The sequence below is a fragment of the Verruconis gallopava genome (genome assembly GCF_000836295.1).
Source record: "Verruconis gallopava strain CBS 43764 unplaced genomic scaffold supercont1.4, whole genome shotgun sequence".
NCBI lineage: Eukaryota > Fungi > Ascomycota > Dothideomycetes > Venturiales > Sympoventuriaceae > Verruconis > Verruconis gallopava.
Genome location: NW_015622140.1, coordinates 51,069 through 66,006, shown reverse-complemented (window position 1 = coordinate 66,006; position 14,938 = coordinate 51,069). Strand labels below are relative to the sequence as shown.

Here is a 14,938-nt window from a genome sequence, read left to right as displayed (position 1 = left end):
TGTCCTGTCGTGGATTTGAGGACATGGAGTAGCAAAAGAGAATTATGCGAAAAGCGATCTTTTCAAAAATTCCGCGCGACAGGATCTCTTTTCTATCGACCTCAGATAACCGCAAGAGTCAAGATGACGTCGCCTCAGCAAGGTTGCATATATAGAGCATGGTACAGCTCGCGCCTCGTTCTGGGGTGTATGCATCGAGAGACGGCTGCCAACCGTACATGACTGGAGAATCAAGTTTTACTCTCGATTGAGATCGAGATATTGCGTCACACCAGGCTGAAAATGTGGTAACTGTGGCTGAATCCTTGGTGGAGATTTATCAGGAGGCTGCACAAGATACCCTGATCCCTTGCAAGAAATAAGGCTCCGGTCAAATCAAAGTGCCCTGCGCAAAACAAGGTGGGGCAAAAACCCAGAAGTTCTCTTTCGATGAGAGCTCTCACAAAAGATACCTCTGCCGCGCCTTCAAGACGGGAGCCTGTCAGACTACTGCTATGATTGGTGTGAAAGGCGGCCAACAAAAGTTGGCACTCGCAAGGATCCTTGTGGGTTCGGAATGTTGTATCTGCGGTTTATGTCGATCAACCCCCCCAGGAGCACGTAATAGCTGGACCATGTTGGACAGGCATTGCATGTCTTGGGTGGATCGCAATGCGGGGGATTCTGCTGGCAAATGTACACAATCTGCTTGTGGTACATTGCTAGTAATCCCAAGAGGCTGAAATACCCAATTTGTAAGAAGCGTGGAGGGAAAGAGTAGTTGAGCAACAAGAGCAAAGTTGTGGCTTGTTAATGCGCGATCAGCAATTCCCACGTTTTCGTCCCGTCATTCTACTCCACACGGCCACGTTGCATAGCTGTAACACTGGGGCAAATATCCAAGTTTTGAATGGTTTCCCGCGCTACGTCTGACGTCAAAGCCGTCAATCACGATCGGTGGCACCGGCGGTGGCTGGTGCGCGCACTAACTAGATATAGTTAGTGCCACGCGAATGTGCCGTGCTTGGCATGCTGGACCAGCGGCTGACAACCAAACTGCGGCGCTAAAGGATGCTGGAGGCATGAGTGAAGAAAACATGCTACGACAACGAGCAACCCATCTGCTCGGCCACTCCAGACCCGGCATTCGAGTGCGCGCACGTCTGACAACCTTGTGAAATTTAGTTGCAGGAGCTAGCCGTACACGCTTCCATTCAGGGCCGATACACCTTCTCCCCCCTTTGTTCCAGGTCCTGCTGGGTAATTCGGCTCTTGTTTCCGCACTGACATAGACTCTTGCACAGTAGCTAGCATTTGACCCGTTGTGAAAACGCAAGGATCTGGAGCGTAGCACTTGCGATATTGGTAGTCTGCGATGATCGATTTTGATCCTCAGCGGGAGCCTCTCATTATGAACAGCATCGCGGGTACCTGCGTTCAATGTCGCAACGATTTTATTCCGCTGGAACAAGGCATGCTCGGGAAATGCGTGTAACGTACCGAGATCCCAGCCTCCGAAGTTCCGATATTCATGTGATCCAGTGTCCCCCCGCAAGGCTTTTCAGCAGCGCTGGAGTCGTGAAGTTGAACTTGAATGATCGTCGGATGCGAAATGCGTAGGCGTAGCCGCTGACTGGTGTTTGAAGCCTCCGGTGCATTCCACGAACCGCGTCTTGCAGCAAAGTATAGCACGAGGAGTCCCTGCCAATGATTGTTCCGATCTCATGTCGTAATGTGCTCTTCTAGCTCAATCTTGGTAATATGCCTGCCCGGCACCACAACCAAGCCGACGAAGCGGTGCGAGTAGGACATATGCAGAGGGGTGCCACCTGCTCTTACAGCCGCATCTCTCACCAGGTCTTCAGCTGGAGGACGATACTCCTGCGTAAGACCTAGTATGATATTGCATTCCTGAAGCTTAGTCAACATAATCCAGAGTTGCAGTGGAAAAAGTCTGAAACCCACTCGGTCTGTGCACTTCATCTGGCCTACGAATATGCGTTTATCATCAGTATGGACACGCAAGGTCTTGCCAAGATACTCCGACAAGAGACTTGTCGCCTTTTCGACCTCGATAGAAGACATGATTTCATATGCTTGTTCCAAGTATGATCTCTTTTGACCCGACTCGGGCAAACAAACTGTAAAGACGTCTTGACTGTTGACGGCCTACCTGCAAGCCCCTTTTCCACGAAACAGTCCGTTGTCCACCGCAGGAGTTGTAGGCGCTTAGCTCGTGGATGGTAGAAAGCTATCATGTAGAGTTCCGGTCTTGTAATTTCGATCTTGTGTTTTCTCCTGTAGCCAAGAAAACCCAATGTTGCGGCTCTCATCCGGTCCTTACCGCATCGAGCCGCGTAGGGCTGACCGATGACCAATACATGGTCTCTTTAGGAGGCCTGTGACACAATTTCTCTCAACATCGCGACAACAGCCAACTCGCGGTACCTGCTTCTCAAATCTGCGGACCGTCAGCTTGTTCTTCTACCTCATCCTCCATATTACCCCCAAATTGACTGAAATGGCCACCGCTTTGAATGGATGGCGTTGTGCCTCATGTCGGATGGTCGCAGCAACCCGTGTCAATGTTCCCGGAGTAGCCATTAGAATGTATGCAACCACATCTGCGAATGACGAGCCATCCTCAGTACAGCGGAAGCGTAGATCTACATCTTTCAGCGACCGACTAAATGCGGGTCCATCATTTGCAGACTTTACTGGTGGCAAAGAAACGATGTCCAGAGAAGACGCACTTGAACTCCGAACAGCTATGGTAGGGCCAGCAGGAAGGAAGAAGCAGATTACAAGACTGCCCGAATGGCTCAAGACGCCGATTCCAAGCTCCAACAATTACAAAAAAATCAAGCAAGATCTCAGAGGCCTCAACTTACACACGGTTTGCGAGGAGGCGAGATGTCCAAACATATCAGATTGTTGGGGCGGCTCGTCCAAGGCCGCGGCTACTGCCACAATCATGCTAATGGGCGATACTTGTACGCGAGGTTGCCGTTTCTGCTCAGTCAAGACTTCGAAGACACCTGCGCCTCTTGATCCGCACGAACCCGAACACACGGCCGAGGCGCTAAGGAGATGGGGACTTGGCTACGTCGTGTTGACCTCTGTAGACCGTGATGATCTCCCTGACGGTGGAGCTCACCACTTCGCGGAGACGATCAGGAAGATCAAGCAAAAAGCTCCTTCAATACTTGTTGAGGCACTCACTGGAGATTATGCTGGGGATCTGGAGATGGTCAAACTGGTTGCCCAGAGTGGCCTAGATGTGTACGCGCACAACATAGAGACGGTCGAGGCACTGACCCCAATGGTTCGGGATAGAAGGGCGACATTCAGGCAAAGCCTGAGCGTTCTTCGAGCCGCAAAACTAGCTAAACCAGAGCTCATCACGAAGACTAGTATCATGCTGGGACTGGGCGAGAAAGAAGAGCAAGTTTTTGATGCGCTACGAGGTAAACTCTCGGCTGTCGTCTATTCAATTCTTGATCCGTGCTAATTCTTGCCACAGAATTGCGAAAAGTCGATGTCGACGTTGTCACCTTCGGTCAGTACATGCGACCAACGAAACGACATATGAAAGTTGAGGAATACATCACTCCCGATGCGTTTGAACAATGGCGGGTTAGAGCTCTTGAAATGGGTTTCTTATACTGTGCAAGTGGTCCGCTTGTGCGTTCGTCGTACAAAGCCGGCGAAGCGTTTATCGAAAACGTGCTCAAGAAAAGAGCGGGAACGAAGATAGAAGACGAACCGTCATCGAAGCCAAATGAGCTTGACGTGGCTTCACTTGAATCCTCAAGCGTTTAGGCCTCCGACCGTTGCATGGGACGGAGTGGTTCGGATCCGGCAGTTTTAGCCATTCCTTGATTCTAACGTACACATGCTCGTTCTTTCATAGCCTGCACATCATTGTAACAACGTCTTCGTCGACTTGTGTTTTCGGGGATACATGTACCGAATCAAGCCGACACATGCCTTCAATTTTCTAAAAAATTATTCCGTCATGCGGTTTCTACCGCGTGTGATAATCCCGACAGCGAGTCAATGTGCTCTATCCAAATCACAGACGACGAAATGAAGAGCAGCAGGTCAAACTGCACAGGTCTTCAAGGATGCTCCTTGTGGCTCTCCGCTTATTCCCGGATTGAAGAGAAGGAACATTCGAGGAGCTCCAAATTGCTCTTTACAGTCTGGCCTACAGCACAGAAAAAACATAGATCGCCTAAGCAGGATTTGCCGTGCCCCTGTCTGCATCTGGTCGAAATGATCGGCGAATTTGATAGCAAGGGTGCAGGGCCTGCTGGACTTCATACTTGCAGTATCGCGTAGTGATTTTTTTTTCTTCATATGCCAAGTAGTCATATTTCTCAACTGCATGATGGCGATATTGGCCAGACTTGACGTACATACGAAGTGTCATTCTCTTCCAGGTCTCTCAAAGCGTATTCTTAAGGCCGCCAATCTGTCAAGCAGCAGTCCAAGCGTTATCGGCAAAAGAGCAATGCAGAAATCTGCAACATCTGTCTAGTTTCCAGGCTTTTGTCACGGCCATGTAAAAGTCCAAGCTCCCACTTTTTGAACGTGGATATTTTTGTCCCGCGTCAAGATGTAAGTGGTCAATGCTCCGTTCCCACATGCACAAGACTGCGCGTTCTGACATGGTCCGTGTGCTGACTATCCCGGTCACCTGCGTACGTAAGCCGGGAGAAAACGTGCACTTCTTTACCGCAGGAGCCTGGAACGACCATGACACGGCTCGTTTGTGCTTACGCCACCCAAAGTAGATATTGGATTGGATGCACGAGATCATAACAAACCTGCGGTAGCGCCCTACTCTGGCATCTATTCTGCGTGCGCCGCGCTCATGCTCATGACCGGAGCCGAACTTCGACCTCGAAATCGGCCGTGACAACGCCGCCCTTCTCACATGTCCGGACCTCAGATATCTGCAAGCTATACCGGGCTCCTGCGCTACGCACAGATGCGATACGAGCTCTCTCTCTCTCTCTCTCTCTTTCTCTCTCTTTTCTACTCAGGCGCAAGGCAGGAGATTCGTCCGGCACGAATTTTCTGTGGGACTCTTTCCAGCTTGCCCACATGTAGCCTGTCGGAGGGATGACGATAGGCTGGGAATTTCGGGCGCAGGGTTTGAAAAACCAAAACATATCTGGCCCAGATGGTTCGCTCGACGTTGGTAATTTCAGTGGGTAAAGGGAAAAGAGAGGGTTTCCTAGCCGATGGCTGGACACACACGTTTCAATGCTCCAGATATGCTGGCCAGTTTCCTAGGGTGCTACGTCTTGTAACGACTGCGGCAGACGCGGAAATGCATGTGTGAAGCTCACGTTTCATTCATTTGAGCGACATTAAGAGGACCTGCACGCAGGTACAAGTGGTTTACGTGTCATAATGTGCTGCTACATTGCGAGCAGATGCTTGATTGTACGAAAAAGTTCCTAGGGTATAACAATTGTCTGCCATGTAACGCCGCGTCGGCCACGTAGCCAGTTCTTCGCCAAATCGTAAATGGTTCATTTCCAGCGCTACCAGGTTTTTCAAAACTACAAATCAAAAGTTCGGGATCTATATTAGCTCATCCCCTCCCGCGCGTTTACTCTCTTCGATCGCTCGTCTAACCACGCGTTCGGCAAAGACAGGTCCGGAGCCATCACATCGGGCTGCTCCTCGTAACCGCTCGCAGACATCAGCAATGTCCACAAAGCCTTGTCGGACCAGAGGATGGCCTTGAATGAGGTCCCAGGTAGCTGATGCGGGTAGAAGTACATCGCCACCGTCGGGAGATTGGCCTGAACCCGTGGAGTTGTAGGAATAGTCGGTTTGGTCAGATTGCTCATTCGGATTCGGCGACAGAGGATGTGAAATCCCATATATTGAATTGGGTCTCGAAGTTGCTCGTAAGATTTCGTTCTCCGTGGTTGCTCGTTGAAGGGCCAGCTTTAGTCTTTGGTTGTCAGATGCAAGAACGGATGCGGACGTTTCAAGCTCCGAGAGCCTCGCTTCCAGATCCTTGACGTGTTTTTCCTTTCGCTCTCGAAAGGCTCGCTGTCTGAGTGGTTCCCGTTAGACCAACAGCCGTTGGAGAGATTGTATGGACCAAGCATTGACTCACGCAGCACGATTCTGAGCCTTCCGCCTGTTTTGCGCAGGCGTTAGACCGTCCTTCTCCTCACTGCTACTGCGTCTTTCGCTGTGTGGACCGGCCTTGTTCGCATCTGTTTGCGGAAATTCCACACCGTCGGTGCTGAAGCGACTATCGACATTACATATGACCGACATAGGTGCCGTGCTAGGATTCATGTCTGCCGTTGTCGACATGAGACGGGGTGAAAAAGTGAAGCTGTCGAACGCACTCTGTGCAAAGAAGGAGGTGTCGACGTTGTCCTGTCGGACGTGGCCGTCAGCAGAGGGACGTTTTAAGATGTACGCTTCATGGAAGGGATCTCGGTGCAAGGAGAGGACCTGGGGAACTTCATGAAAGCACCCAAGCGAAAGAATTTCAAATGGCAACGTCACTCAACGCAAGAAACTGACCGTGGGGCCGATCTTATCAGATTCGCCGCTGTACGTCGATGCAGTTGCCATGAAGCCGAAGAAGGGTTGGGGCGTCTGGGCGAAGAACTGTGTGTAGTCCATGACGATCGACGTGTTGCAGAAAGCCAAATCGTGTTGCCGAGTGAGTGACAAAGCTCGCGGGCCGCGAGATGGAAGTTGTTCGAGTTCACACGGCGCGGCAAAGCAGACTGATATTAAGGCTAGGCGCAGTGGTAGTCCAGCAGAGTTGGAGTGCGCTGTAGCATCTGGGCCAGGGTGCTAAGGAGCAACTAGAACGGACAGGGTTTGGATGAAGATTGAACGCCGTGGCCCGAGTGTCTCCTTTTAGACAATGCTGCAGAGAGGCCTAAGTCTTCTGTGCATGCAGAGGCTGCTGATTGTCGGTCCTGCGAAGCCTTCCTTTCCGCAGGCAAGCCAGCAGACAAGGAATAACTTTGGGTCAGCGTGGGCAGACGATGATTGCCGGTGCCGGAGTGGAGTGCGAAGGATCGGCCTGCCCTACAGGCGCACGCCTGGAGCCGGCTGGGCGCTAGAAGAGCCCCCTTGAACTGGGCCTGCGCACCCATTGGGCGGCCACCTAACGACGAAGTGCTGGAGCTTCAAGAAGCAGCTTCGGCACCGACGCCCTCCTGCCGAGCTTGACTTGGATTGTTTTCGTCCCGCTTCAGATGCGTTGAGTCGACGACGTTCCTTAATTAACCACCGTGGCTGGCCCGGGCCTCTCCCTTGGATCTTGCCTCGTCACCATCACGCTCCGCAGCGCTCTTCTGCGACCCGTTACGGCAGAGCCCCGGCGTGGCGCTGCGAATGAGGTACTGTAGTGTCAAGCCTGTCGGGATGCGTAAGCACTAGTCCCCAGAGCGACCTTTTCATACGCCGGACTGGCAGCCCATATAAAACGCTGGCTTTTCGTCTTCGACGTCGCTGGCGAGTTCTGTCTTCCCAGGCACAAAGCCAGAGAAAGGGCGGCACGTTCCAGCGTAGATGTCTCCGACGTATGAATGTCTATTGTTTTGGCGTCTTGAAAAGGGCCGCGCCAACATTCGCTTGCTTCTGCCGTGTTGCGCTCATGAGATTCTCCCGTGCATTGGGATCGTGCTAACTCTTTGGCGCCGTCCACCCGCTCGTGCCCCGTCGAAGAACGACCTCTTCAATCTCGCTAACCCGCGATGATATGCTTGGCTTGAACATTCCGTCGCACCGGATCGCAGGTCATATGTGCGGACACAGGGGATGGGTCTAGCCGCGTGCGATATGGAGTCTCCGTCCGTCGATGGTCCAACGAAACCTCGCGTGGCCAAACGGCCACTGCAACGCACGTGGTTGCACCTCACTTTGAAGCACGGCTGAATCTCAAATCGAATCTGATTACCGCCCATGCCCTACTCGTCATCACACGAGTTCTTCCAGTGCTCAACTCGGATTTTTCTTAATAAGCGGTGACGAATTGAGGCTCATCCGTGACCTTTTGCTGCCAAAGCTTTCGATCCCTCTGTGTGTCAGCGGGAGCTGCATGCTTGGTACAGCGTACGAGCTTGTGTCGTCCAAAGATGGCCCGAAAATATTCACGCAATGTGTGGCGATATCATCCATTCTCTTAAGCCATGCTTCAAGTAATGACGTCAAAACAGCTTCTGGAAAGCGCCGATGCTCTCGTTTAGAGCCATACAGATCCGGAGTAAACGTCGCATGTGGGACATGCCTTTGCTTAGCTTTGAAACGTATGATCCTATACTTGCATGTCCTCTAGGGTTTTGTTCCGCTCATGCAGATGAAGATCAGGCTTGCGAATGAAGAGGTGGCATCCAGTTTGGCTTACAATCGCTTATGCAGAAGAGACGTTGGAAACCAGCAAACTGTGGTTTGGGTTCACACCGACTGTTTAACTACTTTGTTTTTGAGCGACCGACGATCGTATCGAATCCAAGGGCTCTGGTGGTTTCTCGCTTGCCCAATTACCACAACTCTCGATTCAAATCGAATATAAGACGGCTTGAGCGACAACTTCTCTAGATTTGTCTACAGTGCCACAGCGCAGCAATCCTGTCACAAAGCCAAAAATATCTTCTGGAAGCGCACTGGCGTACTTGCATTTTCTTTGGCAGTCCAGATTCAACTCATAGAGGGCGTGTTACACATATCAATAATGTTTATAGAATGGCATTACGATGAGGCTAGTGAGACGGTGAACAAATTTCAGTGCATGTCAACGATACACACATACCGCATGATTGAGGGGGCCTGACGAAAACAATGGCATCTCGCAACTCAAGATAGAATTACTTCGTCTCGAGGCGAATACAGCACGGACATACAAATAACAAAACGCTTCCGAAACCGTCCTTTATCTGACACGATATGATCATATGTAAGGAACAGAGACAAGCAAGCAACAGAGCGTCATAAGCTGCGGGACGAGTGAAGTAGACATAGAAGCATTTTGAAAGCACATAATGTGTATCTTTTGAAGATTCGAGATGACGGACAGAGGTGATGCACGTTGAGATCTTGGAAAAAGCTTGGATGCGTCTGCCAAGACCTTGCGGATTCGTCATGCCTTGAATAAGCACCAAGCGAAGAGGCAACATGTGACCATGCGCTGTGCATTTATTCTACTACAGATCTCGGAATGGCGTGAATTCACATAGCCCAGCTGGCCCTTTGCTACCAAGGACTATCCACGCCTATCGTTGCGGAATAGCTGGTGCAATAGAGCGCTTAGAGAAAAAGTCCGACAAAGGTTGGATCCTATTCTAGTTTTCGAACTAGTTTTAGGTCAAATCACGTCTCTACCATTGGTAATGAAAGCTCGCGGTTTACATCAGAGCATGCAGCAAGATTGTCGCCACAGACACGTCTCGCTTCCTCATCAATCGCTGCAATCAATGAGAACGCACGTCAAGTCCGGGATCTACGCAGATTTAGGCATAAATCTCGTCGAAATTGGAATCGAATGTCGAGCTTCAACTTCTCAAGAAGACTTCATCCTCCCAGGTCTTAGTCCCAATCGCTGTCTTCGTCTCCGTCCTTGGCGGAAGCACTTTGTCCTGTTTGGCGTATAGGTGCTGCGTCATCGTCAAGCTTATGCAATCGATGGTCACCTATTTTGAGTGCTCCACTATCGATTAATATATTCTCAATATCTAAGACCCTTGTTAGCGACTTATGTCACGATAACTTAGCTTTGTGGTGATCCATGCACGGTATAGGGAGAAGGAAAAAAGATGCTCACCTCGAGAAGTGGTCTGTGAACCTCTGAGCTCACGTAACGTGACGATCTGCTTCTTGATGTCCCCATCTTTGTAAATAAGTATGGTAGGTGTGTTTCTATCTGGATAGCCGTCGATACACAAATCACCTCGAATTTGACAAAATTTAATATCGCCAAACCTTCGTGCCAGCTCACGCCATATCTCAATCATAAGATGGGATTCGGTGTTCGTCCCATGCGATGATGTCAAAAGAACTAGCACAAAGGCTTTGTGCGACTCGTCCGTGACTTCACGCGACCAATCTACTTTCTGTAGAGGATATACTTGGTTATAGATGGACTTGCTACTTAATGTCGAGAGCTCAGCCATTCGCTTTTTCCTGGTCATCAGTGAGATCTTGGGGTTCAGGTTATCTGATTTTAAATCATACCGATAAGACTCGAGGAAATCTTCATCTTCTTCATCTTCAAGCTCGGCAAGCTCATCAAGGTCTTTTCCTTCGAGACGATTTTCGTGAGCTAAGCGTCGCGCTTCCTGGAGAGCTTCCTCTATCATCGGCGTTGGAGATGGAGGCTTCTCCGGTAATATGCCATGTTTCCGTAGAATGTCATTCCTGCATTGAAGGTGAACAAATGATCTTCAGACCCTTTCGTCTGTCACTCACCATTCTGTGTCCTCATTCGGGTTCACGTCAACTTGGATGGGGACGTCGGCCATGTTCATTTTTAAACCTACGCAAACGCACGCGGGTCAACTCATTCACTGTGGCCGACAAGTTGCCAATTCGATGAATTGATGGTAGACTGTGTGCAAGCTGTAACTCAACTTAGAGGCTACCATATTGAAACTTCGTAATGCTCCCAATTGGGTATGGGTGCATGCGCCACACCTGCGAATGTGGCTCGTGCATATTCATACCACCATGGCCTTAATCCAGAATAATGCTTGCTCAATCGTGGTCAAATCTACAACGACATTCCCTTTGCGACAACGAGCGCAGTGCTACCGTTCTCGCAGCTAAAGGGACGCAACAAGCCGACCTTCGAACGGCGACGGTGCAATTCCTTATTTCTTCGTCGTATGCTGGCGACCCCTCCCTCCCCCGAATACGTATACCATCCACCTATATCACGGAATTGGTACACCTTGCGATATGGAGAAGAAAGATGAGGATCTTGGGGCGGTCAAAATGGACCGTATGCAGGTGTTGCAAGAGGCACGGATTTTTGTATGTGGAAACTGGTGGTTGTCGGACAAGAGCTGCACTGACATGGCAACAGAATACCAGCCCCGTGAGCCCAAGACGCTGTAGAGTCCTTCTCACGAAACTCTCGCTCCTCCTCATGCAGGGAGAAGTTTACAACTCCAACGAAGCCACCAATTTATTCTTCGGCAGTGCGTAACGAGCATATATACAACGGGGGCTGATACTAAATTTATGCTTAGAGTACTACCCTTACACATAGAAGACCTTTGTAAATTGTATTTGGGAGAAGGACTCCACGTACATATCTCGATGGAGGACCCTGGCATAGCACCCTGAGCTCACAGGGTGGTGGGTGAAGAATCAGTTCCAACATATACTTCTCAGATGACGATGATGCCAATAGCTAATACTTAACAGGTATATCGAAGCTCTTCTCTAGGTGAGCATTTAGATGCAATACGAGCAAAGGCGTGTACCACTATACGGATAGAATAACTAACTTGGGAGCTTAAAAGCAAGGATCCAAGCTTAAGGTACGTTGGAAAGTCATACCGACATAGTCACTCTAACAATCTGTTTATAGGCAAATGTCTTATGTAAGTCCACTTACTAGGAAGAAGAACCATCGTATTCCCGCTCCGGATATTCTCATCTATCCCATTTGTACTGCAGGCTCCACCGCAAAGCATGAAATAAAATGCGCGAGAGGACTTTTACGTGATGTTACTCACAATGTCAATAGGTGGTCCTAAAGGAGTTGACACGATCTGCCGAAGATATCATCATGATCACATCTAGTATTATGAAGGATATGGCCGTAAGCAGTGACGTAATATACCGCGCCAATGCTGTTCGTGCCATTATTCGGGTTATTGATGGCTCGACTGCCCAAGCTATTGAAAGACCTCTAAAGACAGCTTTAGTTGACAAAAACCCAAGTACTTACATCTCTCGGCATAAAAATTATATTTCAAACCTGACAAAAGTCTATCATAGGTGTGTCGACCGCCGCCCTGGCATCCAGCTACCATCTGCTTCCAATTGCGAAGGATCTTGTTCGAAGATGGACAAATGAAATTGCCAGGTAATTTTGCGACATTTTGACATGAGTGAGTGGTCACTGAGTCCATCTTAGCGCTATCGAGGGCGGGAAAAGTACTGGGGGAATGTTCAGCTTTGGAGGAAGCTCGGCTATGGTACCACCTCAATCGAGCTATCAGGCCCAGTACCTCGCCATTGGTCTCCTTTACGAGCTGAGAAGGACGGATCGAATGGCTCTTGGTAGGAATTGAATGTTCCAATTAGTATGTTCGTACACTAATGGACATGCAGTCAAAATGCTTCAGCAATACTCGCAACCCGGCGCGATCAAGTCAGCTCCTGCAACTGTGATCCTTGTTCGACTTGCAGCCAAACTCGCAAACGACGAACCATCCATGAAGACGCCGATGATGACTCTACTTGACAGTTTTCTCAGACACAAGTAAGCATGTCGACTGCAGATGTTTGAGTCTCATTAATAGTTGATTCAGGAGTGAAATGGTGAACTTCGAGGCAGCGAAAGCGTTGATAAACTTCCCGGATCTACCAGATGCGCAGGCACAAAACGTTATCCACGTCCTTCAGTTGTTCCTGACATCACCCCGCAACGTAACCAAATTTAGCGCAATCAGACTTCTCAATACCTTGTATGTGGCTCAATGCAATGGGCTTTCATTATGCTAATCAGATTACAAGTGCGCAATTCAAGCCGGAGGCGGTCAGGGCAGCTAACCAGGATATTGAAAGCCTAATAAGTAAGGAGAATGAGGCTCTGATCCACTAGATTATGTAGCTTACCGTGCGTAGCAAGCTCGAATCGTTCTATCGCGACATTCGCAATTACAACTTTGTTGCGAACTGGCACAGAAAGCTCTTTAGATAGACTCCTCAAGCAGGTGACAAGCCTGTTGAGCGAGACTGAAGATTCTCTAAAGGGTACGTGATAATTTATTTGGACGTTTATATTTTTTTTATATTAATAAACCTCTAGTCACTGTCGTCGAAGCTATCCGCACTCTCGCACTGAAATACCCAGCGAAGCAAGCTGCAATGGCAACCTTCCTAGGAACTTCGCTCCGTGAGGAAGGTGGTTTTGAATACAAACGCGCGATAGTCGAGGCGCTTTTCGATTTGATAAAATTCATTCCCGAGTCGAAAAAAGATTGTTTGGCAATTCTCAGCGAGTACATCGAAGATTGCGAGTACTCTAAGCTTGCAACAAGAATCCTCCACCTCCTTGGTCAGGAAGGGCCTCTTTCTGACTCCCCATCCAAGTTCATCAGGACCATTTACAACCGCATAAGTCTTGAGAATGCAGTCGTGCGAGCTGCAGCGGTTCAAGCTCTCGGAAAGTTCGGCCTCAGCAATCCTGAGCTTCGAGAAAGCATTCGGGTTTTGCTCACCCGCTGTCTCGGAGACACTGATGACGAATGCCGAGATAGAGCTGCACTGAACTTAAGATTGATTGCCGACTCTGAGGATCAAGAGATGGCCAAGCGCTTTTTGAGGAATGATTCCATGTTCTCCTTACCAGTGCTTGAGCATCAACTGGTCATGTACGTCACAGCTGATCCCGAAACCTTCAAGCAGCCTTTCGACTTGAGCAAAGTCCCTGTCGTCAGTAGGGATCAAGCGGATGCTGAGGAGAGGACGAAGAAACTTACCGCGGCTACTCCTACGCTTAAGGCACCTTCTGCTGGACCTAAAAGCTCGAAACCAAGTGCCGAGCAGAGCGCCGCTGCTGCCAATGCAGCACAACAAAAATATGCCGAAGAGCTGCAGCGCATTCCGGAAATTGCGGCATACGGCAATTTGCTCAAATCAAGCTTGCCAGTCGAACTCACAGAATCGGAAACGGAGTATGTTGTCTCGGTTGTCAAGCACATTTTCAAAGAGGCAGTTGTCCTACAATTCGATATCAAGAATACTTTGGATGCCACGGTACTTACAGATGTTACCGTTGTCTCAACGCCAGTAGATGAAGAGGAATCTGCCTTTGAAGAGGATTTCATCATCCCAGCTGCCGCCTTGAAGACGAATGAGCCTGGTGTTGTGTACGTGGCATTCAAGAAGACTGGAACTGCGTTCGCCGCTTCAACATTCTCGAATATACTCAAGTTTACAAGCAAGGAAATCGATCCAACGACTAATGAGCCAGAAGAGGCGGGTTACGAGGATGAGTATCAGGTGGAAGACCTAGATCTCACAGGCGCAGATTACGTTGTCCCCGCATATGCTGGTTCGTTCGAGAACGTGTGGGAACAATCGAATGGTGAGGAGGCTTCAGAAACGCTCCAGCTGAGCAACATGAAGAGCATAGCAGGCAAGTTTCAAATTCCAAGGTCACTACGTTAATTATCCTAACAAGCAAACAGAGGCAGTTGAACAACTAGCCAAGGCTTTATCTCTACAACCACTCGAGGGCACCGATATTCCAATGAATACAAGCACGCACACACTCAAGCTCTATGGCAAGACCGTTACTGGCGGCAAGGTGGCTGCCATGGTTCGAATGGCTTACTCCGCAAAGACTGGGGTTACCGTGCAGATTAAGTGCAGATCAGAGGAGGAGGGCGTCGCACCGTTGATCATTGGCAGCGTTGCTTAAACACTTGTGTGGACAATGGCGGATGTTCATGATCAGCATTTGCAATAACGAAAGAACGATGCAGCCATTAGAGATGGCGCCGGGGCATACATAGGCGTCAAAAATGGAAAGGGTTGATAGTTTATAATCACAGAAATATTCCAGTAGCTGAGAACCAAGTAAGAAAATCTGAACAGTAAGGCCTTATGTGTATCACGCATTTTGAGCTCTAATTGCGAAAGTTGAACTGGCAATTCATTAGGGTGAAGTCTGTGCGTCGCTTTAGGTTGCCGATGATTCCGCGATAGAATTACAGTGCTTTAC

At 49.4% G+C, this 14,938-nt stretch overlaps 5 protein-coding genes across 6 annotated transcripts; 2 read left to right on the top strand and 3 right to left on the bottom strand.

Annotated features, from left to right (window-relative positions):
• Nucleotides 1-1,701: 1,701 nt before the first annotated feature.
• PV09_01444 (uncharacterized protein) lies at nt 1,702-2,064 on the bottom strand (the record flags this gene model as incomplete). Its single annotated transcript, XM_016354334.1, has 2 exons — nt 1,702-1,890; nt 1,945-2,064. 2 exons carry the CDS (start codon nt 2,062-2,064, stop codon nt 1,702-1,704), a joined length of 309 nt encoding a protein of 102 aa, XP_016217346.1.
• A 343-nt stretch (nt 2,065-2,407) lies between these two features.
• PV09_01443 (lipoyl synthase, mitochondrial) lies at nt 2,408-4,421 on the top strand. The gene is made up of 2 exons (XM_016354333.1): nt 2,408-3,446; nt 3,503-4,421. The coding sequence occupies exons 1-2, from the start codon at nt 2,501-2,503 to the stop codon at nt 3,799-3,801; spliced, it is 1,245 nt and encodes a 414-aa protein (XP_016217345.1). The 5' UTR covers nt 2,408-2,500; the 3' UTR covers nt 3,802-4,421.
• Nucleotides 4,422-5,390: 969 nt separating this feature from the next.
• Nucleotides 5,391-6,983, bottom strand: PV09_01442. Of its 2 annotated transcripts, XM_016354331.1 has the most exons (3): nt 6,547-6,983; nt 6,125-6,396; nt 5,391-6,061 (listed from the first exon to the last, which is right to left on the bottom strand). In XM_016354331.1, the coding sequence occupies exons 1-3, from the start codon at nt 6,646-6,648 to the stop codon at nt 5,578-5,580; spliced, it is 858 nt and encodes a 285-aa protein (XP_016217343.1). In that variant the 5' UTR covers nt 6,649-6,983; the 3' UTR covers nt 5,391-5,577. The 2 variants fall into 2 exon arrangements, with proteins under 2 accessions (XP_016217343.1, XP_016217344.1); XM_016354332.1 differs by having other exon boundaries at nt 6,125-6,983.
• Nucleotides 6,984-9,015: 2,032 nt separating this feature from the next.
• On the bottom strand, nt 9,016-10,600 carry PV09_01441 (uncharacterized protein). The gene is made up of 4 exons (XM_016354330.1): nt 10,444-10,600; nt 10,210-10,392; nt 9,800-10,158; nt 9,016-9,710 (listed from the first exon to the last, which is right to left on the bottom strand). Exons 1-4 carry the CDS (start codon nt 10,500-10,502, stop codon nt 9,565-9,567), a joined length of 747 nt encoding a protein of 248 aa, XP_016217342.1. The 5' UTR covers nt 10,503-10,600; the 3' UTR covers nt 9,016-9,564.
• A 137-nt stretch (nt 10,601-10,737) lies between these two features.
• Nucleotides 10,738-14,935, top strand: PV09_01440 (uncharacterized protein). Its single transcript, XM_016354329.1, has 14 exons — nt 10,738-11,007; nt 11,060-11,171; nt 11,404-11,425; nt 11,502-11,519; nt 11,570-11,582; nt 11,729-11,924; nt 11,983-12,070; nt 12,122-12,267; nt 12,319-12,469; nt 12,519-12,674; nt 12,724-12,782; nt 12,835-12,963; nt 13,019-14,350; nt 14,403-14,935. The coding sequence occupies exons 1-14, from the start codon at nt 10,933-10,935 to the stop codon at nt 14,633-14,635; spliced, it is 2,730 nt and encodes a 909-aa protein (XP_016217341.1). The 5' UTR covers nt 10,738-10,932; the 3' UTR covers nt 14,636-14,935.
• The last annotated feature ends 3 nt before the right edge of the window (nt 14,936-14,938 follow it).